The sequence below is a fragment of the Vidua chalybeata genome, chromosome Z, assembly GCF_026979565.1.
Source record: "Vidua chalybeata isolate OUT-0048 chromosome Z, bVidCha1 merged haplotype, whole genome shotgun sequence".
Lineage (NCBI taxonomy): Eukaryota > Metazoa > Chordata > Aves > Passeriformes > Viduidae > Vidua > Vidua chalybeata.
Genome location: NC_071570.1, coordinates 37,384,972 through 37,392,521, shown reverse-complemented (window position 1 = coordinate 37,392,521; position 7,550 = coordinate 37,384,972). Strand labels below are relative to the sequence as shown.

The 7,550-nt window shown below is 42.9% G+C and overlaps 1 protein-coding gene and 1 non-coding gene across 2 annotated transcripts; both read right to left on the bottom strand.

Moving 5' to 3' along the window:
• Window positions 1-4,531: 4,531 nt before the first annotated feature.
• On the bottom strand, window positions 4,532-7,171 carry RPL37 (ribosomal protein L37). Its single transcript, XM_053931531.1, has 4 exons — window positions 7,075-7,171; window positions 6,295-6,430; window positions 5,898-5,982; window positions 4,532-4,643 (listed from the first exon to the last, which is right to left on the bottom strand). The coding sequence occupies exons 1-4, from the start codon at window positions 7,075-7,077 to the stop codon at window positions 4,574-4,576; spliced, it is 294 nt and encodes a 97-aa protein (XP_053787506.1). The 5' UTR covers window positions 7,078-7,171; the 3' UTR covers window positions 4,532-4,573.
• LOC128782564 (small nucleolar RNA SNORD72) lies at window positions 4,744-4,825 on the bottom strand. The gene has a single exon (XR_008428847.1). It is a non-coding gene; the product is annotated as a small nucleolar RNA SNORD72 (small nucleolar RNA).
• Window positions 7,172-7,550: the final 379 nt, after the last annotated feature.

Here is a 7,550-nt window from a genome sequence, read left to right as displayed (position 1 = left end):
AGATGTTTCTAGGTCACCTGTGTCAGCTCATCAGCCTTTACCTCAGCAGCTTTACTTCAGTTATCTGCATTGTCATTTGCGGGTTCATTTCTCAGGAACTTGGCCACATCCTCATCAGTGCCAATTTCTGGCAGGAAATATTGTTTCTCACATCCTCAGGATGTTTAACTTTGAATAGTTGAGTCAGGCTGGTCTCAGCATTCTTCAACACCAAAAGCAGCGTGACACCCTTCCTCCATCCACCTCTGATAACTTTTGCTAACACTATAAAGTTTGAGCGGTTTTACCCAACCTAGAGCATCCTGCTATACTGAAATAGTAACATTAGACTACACTACAATAGAATTGTACAAGCTTTGAAGCATAATTATAAAAATTATTTGGCCTGACGTTACATCTTTGGCTCTAAAAATCTTGTACATCACAAGTAGCAAACACACACACAAATCAGAATATACAAACTAGCATAGTACATGATCTGAGATTTTGGGGAAAAATATTTATTGTCAGGCTATCAAATTTCAGTGTGGGATTGGCTAGCAATCTAAATATCAGGAAAAGAAAAATTGGCAAGTTTTCTTTTGTGATGAAAAAAGCATTACTTTAACCTTTTGGAAACATGAGGAGAAAATTATGTGTTGAGTATCACACTGGGAAAAAAGGATTAAGCCATAGCGAGCTGAAGAGGGAAAAATTATTTGGGATGTCTGCAGAGTTTAGTATATGTTAGTATCTTGATACCAAATGATTACAAGCTATTTTTAGCTTTAACTCAAGCTATTGTCCTGATCATGACAACACAATGAGACTTCAAAAAGTTCTACAGGTCTATACTAGAAAATTATATAATTTCATGAATTACTAAGTAATCTCTTAATCATTTAGATACCAGAACATTTTAGAAAATGAAAATAAATGAGCTCTTAAAGTCAGACAGGAACTAGACTGTAGAAGCCATTCATGACTTTTATATTTGCAGCCAAAAATGAGTATTACCAAAATATTTTGTCCATTTGTACTCCATCTGTCCCCATCTTTCTTCCAGGTCTCCTACAAATATTGAATGGCTTCCTGGAGCCTTCTATTCTCCAGGCTGGACAATCCCAACTCTCTGGGTTCATAGGAGAGGTGCTGCAGCCCCCTGAATCTTCTTTGTGGCCCTTCTCAGGGCATGGTCCAAGAGAACCATGTCTTTCCTGTCCTGGGGATCCCAGAGCTGAATGAAGTCTCTCTGTAAACTGAACGACTGAGGGGCAGAATCACCTCACTTGACCTGCTGGCCACACTGCTCTGGATATAGCCCTGGATATGGTTGGCTTTCTAGTTTCTGGGCTGCAAGTGCAGATTGCTGGCTCATGTCCAGCTTTTCAAGCACTATTACCCTCAATCCTTCTTCACAGAGCATCTCTCAATCCCTTCCATCTCTTGGCTGGGCTTTGCCTTGAGTGCAGGACCTTACACTTGGCCTTGCCGAGCACCTTTAAATTCACATGAGCTGGCTTGATCTTGTCCATGTCCTTCTGTATGGCATCCTGTCCCTTGGACATGTCACAACCACACACTCAGATAGTGCAAATTCTCAGAGGGTGCACTCAATCCTACTATGTCACTGATGCCATGTTCACTGTGGGGCAAGTTACATTTTGACCTTCCCTTATGGCTCACATGCCTACAGAAGCCCTTCCTCTTCCACTTGCATCCCTTGCTAGGTTTGCTTTAGCCACACCTTGCCTTTCCAGATCTATCCTGTCACAACTGAGCAATGTCCCTATGCTCTTTCCAGTATACCTCCTCCTGCTTCCCTGCCTTCTTACTTCTTTCTTACCCTTCAGTTTGGCAAGCAGGACTTGATTCAGCCATGCTGTTGGCTTTCCTTTCCTGGTTTCTTATAGATGGGAATTGAGAGCTCTTGCTTCCTGTAGAACGCACACTTCCAAGATCTGCCGGTCTGTTCCACTCCCACTCTGAGGTCAGTGGGTCCCATGGACTACCTCCTAGAACCTAAGAATTGCTCTCTCCTACAGGGAGATGCTCATGCGGCCTGCTGTTGTGCCAGGGAGATCTAAGGGCTTCACTTAGGACCATTGTTTAAAGGGTTCCAAGATGACTGACTTTAGCCCTCAGGCAGTTTCCACATTGGCTGCCATCCAAGGCAGTAATTACTGGAAAATTTCTGAAGTCTATAAGCATAATATTGTTCCTCTCAGGCTGTGTTTCAGGTAAGTCCCAGGTTACCAAGGGCTGACTTACTGTCTCTTGTCACCCTCCTTGGTTAGGCAACAAAGGCCCTGTTATGGACAGTGTTTCTGATAAGTTCAAGGGCAGTTTTGGTGGGGTGGGGGTGAGGAGGTGGAGGAGGTGTTTGAAGACATAATACATCACCACACAAGGATCTTTTACCAAAGGCAATCCATCTTTCACCACTGTAGTCACTTGGATCACCTCTCTGCCTTTAATAAACCTTCATCCAATACACTTCTACAAAGTGAGACCTGTACACTGAACAATAGGAAATGTAATTTCTGATGTAATTTGGACTACACCATCTATCAGTCTGCAGGATGCATACTCACACTGGGTATGACAATACTTCTGTATCCATAGTAAACATTATGCATAGGTTCAATTGGCAACCCTCAAGTTAAAATGCTTAAAAATATTTCAACAAAAGATTATACTGAGCAACCAACAAAGCAGCCTTTCAATATTTAACAACACACTACAAAGAACAGAAGGGCATCAAAATCTATTTCGTATTTTGTACAGTGCAAATATAGCTGACACATGAAGTACACAATCCTTTCTGAATAGGACAGAAAACCCACAGAAACTGATTTCCTGCCCCTCATGAAGAACTTTAAAACAATTGAAAATGGCTGTCAAAATTCTTGTCCATAAAGTTCATTCTTGCTGCAAGTAAAATTCTCCCTGAAATAAAGGGTTTCAGTTACTCCAAGTCATTGGAAGTTTCAATTACTGTTACCATGGTGTATTGCTCATTGCATATTACTAATGTTCATTTTTCAGAAACAGAATTCATAAGAAGCTAATAGGTAACAGCAGCAAGTAGCTAAGCACTTGCCCTCACAGTGTTTTTTTCATGTCTGCAGGTCAAACAGGCTGTTCAGAGCAAAACCCCATGCTACAGAAAGATTATCTGACTTGTCATGCAAAGGCTTTCACTCCCACTCAGTCAGAATACCCATCATACCACCATCCAACATCGCTCAAAAAGCCCTTCCTTAGAATCCTGCTGACCTGCTTTTATAATTGTCTTTATTCCCAGAGAATAAGGACACATTTATGATTACTTCCACCCTATATGCATGTGTTTGCCAAACATACCAAAAACCACATTTCAGGGGCACTCCCTAGCCCTGTGAACAAATGGCCAGTACTGGGCACAGTGTATTTTAAGAGCATCACTACCCCTTACATTCCGACTTTCTCAAATGGACCACTTGAATCTGGAGCAAGCAGAGTCTATTTGTTACATGCTACAGAACATCAGCAAATTACTTATTTTGGTTTAGAAACAGCCCCAGTTGATAAACTGGATTATCCAAAAGTTCTAACTCCATTTAAACACCTAAGAAAGTGCAGTCGGGCACTCCAACTTCACACCTGGCTGAGAATTTCTGTGATTTTACAAGTGATACATTAACTGCTGATCATACAGTAGTGACAAAGCAATATTCTTCTTCTATGACAAAACTAAGAGCAGTGAGAACTGCCTCAGGAGCTTAAAGCATCACAAGTTTTTCAGTTTCTAGTATTGTCTCTGCAAGGCAATCTGAAAGTCTTGTAAAACCTTGCACTAACTACTGCAACTCCCGAAACTTTCATAGCAGCACCTTATAATCACCTTCTTAGTGTGAGTTTGAATGCCAGTAACACACAATGTAGGGTACAAATTCATTTATCTGTAATTTTTATGTAACTCCAACTGACTAATGTCAGGTATTAATTTATTATTTACAACACAGTTAACTCAGATCTGTGTGTCAGCTTTCCACACCAGGCCATTCAGGCAATTTTGTCCCATCCACAGCAGATCTCCAACCCCCCTGTATCTGCAGTACACATGCTCCAGGCTTGGGAGTTTCTTTCTGCCCAAGAAGCAATGATCCACACAGTAAGTAGTACCTTTGCAGGCTTTCCAGTACCACAGAGCAGTTAAAAAAGAACAGTATTGGAAATCCTTCTTTCACTAACGCCTCCCAAGACAGCACATAGAGCCATTATTATAGCAACTATCTTCAAAACACAGTTCTGGCTCTCCTTGCTACAGCATACTAAGATCAGAGGCACACAGGGTAAATCCACAGTACCAATATTCTACTTCTCTAGCAGAAGACCTCCTTTGAATAATACAGACAAGCCTCTTTTTCAGTTCATTGCAGAGATTATGGTTCTACCAAATGAAGAGTAAATTGTTTTAAATTAATCAGTTCAGAATTTGTGGTTTTAAGTATTTCTGTATTTTCATTAATACTACATTTCAATGAAGTAAGTAAAAAAAGGTGACAGATTTTCTGGTTAAGACCATTTATTTTAACAAATAGATGAGTCTTTAAGATGAACTGGAGGCTGCAACAGCTGCTCTCTTGGGCTTCGGTGTGGTTCCCTCACGGAATCCATTCCTGCAAGTAGAAATATCATTACCACTTTTTGAGAAGTTGAGTCCTGCTCCAGGTTATTTTCTAATAGTCATGTTTTAGATGAAGCTCACTAGCTTTTTTCAATTTATCTCAGTAATGCAATGAGATCACTATAGAGTTCACCCATTCAGACCTTTTTAAAAATAAAACATTATTAAAAATTGTCTTGAATAAGTAGTATGGTTTTTACTCTCTTTTGTTGAAGTAAATTTGACTTCTTAGAATAGGAAGATTTCATTATCCGAGTGAACACTGCAAATATAGCTCACCTGCTGAAAGCACATCTCACTTCACACTCCTCCTGACTAAAGAGGTCCTGTTTCTGAAGTCTATTTCTTACAAAAATCTTCTATGCCTCCAACCACACTCTTCAGCCCTGAGCGTGATTTTGGATAACATTTCTACTTGAGCAACACTCAGTGGAAAGCAAGCTACAGCTGCACACTGAACTGGATGCTGTTTTATGGCTGCCACTGGAAAAGAATGAGCTAACCAAAACAAATAAATTGATCTCTCAGCCACACCCACCACTGAGACTTAGTCTCTTACCTTTTGCTAATAAAGCCAATCTATATTTTTAATAACAACACTTCTGAATTTCATGATATTTTTCATTTACCTTTCTTATGTAGACCAGAAGCTACAGAATTCAATGGGACCCACAGAAAATGGGAATCATACAACCTCCACTACCTCACAAGTACAATTCAAAGGCTTTGTACTAAGTCTTAGAAACTTGCAACTCAGGATCTGATGTAATACCTAATTAACACTGACTGAACTCTAAATAAAGAGAGGGACCAGAAGTTACCCCTGTCCTGAACTCTTTCTGAGTGAGCAAATAGGGACTGGAGTGCATTTTGAGACTCATCTCTAGAAACGTTTAGTGTAATCTATTTAATTGAATCACAAATAGACAAAATACCACACAAACCATTTTCAAATGTGAGCTTCTTACTACAGTAATGTTTATGTTCTGTACTACCTTCATTTAGTATAAATACTGCAACTTTTTACACACCTTTGTCTTACCAGTAAGGTTTTTTTTAATCCTCAAAGAAGGATAAAATGCAGACAACTATAAGAAGCACATTATTTCATGACATATTTAAGAAGACTGTAGTCCATTAAGTGGTACTAAAACAATTAAAATGTTAACTTTGAATGGTGAATTTTGTCATTAAGTGGTGTCTATGCAGGATTTCAAGCATGCTAGTCTGTAATAACATATTATACCTGAATCGACGGTAGACCTTTTTCAGGTGCCTCATGCGACCAGTACCAGTGGTGTTGCGTCTTTTAGCTTTTGCACTCCAGTTATCTAAAATATGTAAGTTACTGTTATTACCCGCACCAAGTAATTTTGGTTCCATGTTACATGTATGGTACAATTACTCAAGATAACAAAAGAAAAAAAAAACTGACTAAAATTGAATTCAGATTTTATGCACTAATTAACTGCATATTACCTAGCATATAGTTAAATCATCATTAATTTGAATAAAGCTCCAAAATGAAAAGCGGTAAAACTGCAGAAAGACAGTTTTCCTCCTTGACTGGAAAACAAGTTAAACTACTGAAGAAAAATAAACACTTTTTTTAAACTAGAGCCAGTTAAAAGTTATTTACTTACACTTTCTCTTACGCTTAGCAGGGTAACCACATTTCCCACAGGTCGATTTTTGCAGATGGTATGCCTTGGACCCACATCGACGACACAGGGTGTGTGTCTTGTTTCGTCGCTTACCAAACGACGATGTACCTTTCGTCTGAAAAGCATTTTAAGACACGGAAATATCACTAACACTTCCAAGTCACAAAACTAGAAGAACAAGCCTCAAAAAACCGAGCGCAAACCGAGTCGTGTAAACTCGTCAGAGACACATTCAACTCTGAACCACAACTCAATTTTAACTACGAGCAGCCTCCATTTTCAGGACCCGTTGCCGCCATTCGTCATGTGCCCACGCCCCTGTGCTGAAGAAAAACGGAGCCACGACACGTTTACATCGGCTCCCCTCTCCCCACACCCATCACCCTAAAGCAGCAAACCGCTCTCTCCCGACGAAAAGTGACTCGCTTCACACGCAGCAGCCGAACACTCACCCCTAGTGACCGAAACCCCTCCTGCTACGTTACCGCCCGGCTGGTCAGCCACAGCGGCAGCAGGTACGAAGTAGGAGTCCCCGGAGCGCACGCGGCCCCAGGCCGCACCACGGCCTCCCTGCCCGGCCCGGCGCAGCAGCAGCGCCCGCCGCCAGCCCCCGGCCCCAGCCCCGCCGCCCAGCCCTGCCGCGGCACAGCGCCGGGCCTCCCCTCGCGGCCCGGCCAGCCCCCGCGGCGCCCCGGCCGAGCGCGGCGGCGGATGGCAGCGGATGGCGGTGGATATTCCGCGAGCGAACCCAGCACTCACCATCTTCGCCGGCCGCCAGCACCAAAGAGGCCGCGCCCCGCCCCGCTTCCGCCACGGCCCCGCGAGCGCTTCCGGGGGCGGCCGCTTGGGCGGGCCCGGGCCGGGCCCGGTGTGAGGGGACACCCGGCGAAAGCGGAGTCCGGGCACAGCGCGGGGCACCCCAGGGGTACAGCTCTACAGCAGCGCCTGCAGTGCCAGGCGAGTACCTCAGCGCCAAGTCCTCACCCTGCTCACACCGACAGTCGAAGTTCCCTTTACAGAATCACAGAATCACCAATTTTTGAAGAGATCTACAAGACCAATCCACCGGTCCGCCCAGCACTACCCCTGTAAACCCCTAAATCATATCACTCAATGCCAGACCCAGACGCCTATTGAACACCTCCAGAGAGAGCGATTCCCTCACCTTCCCGGTAACCAACTTCTGGCCACCCGAGCAGTGATGAAATTTTTTACGTGAATCTCCCATCTATCAG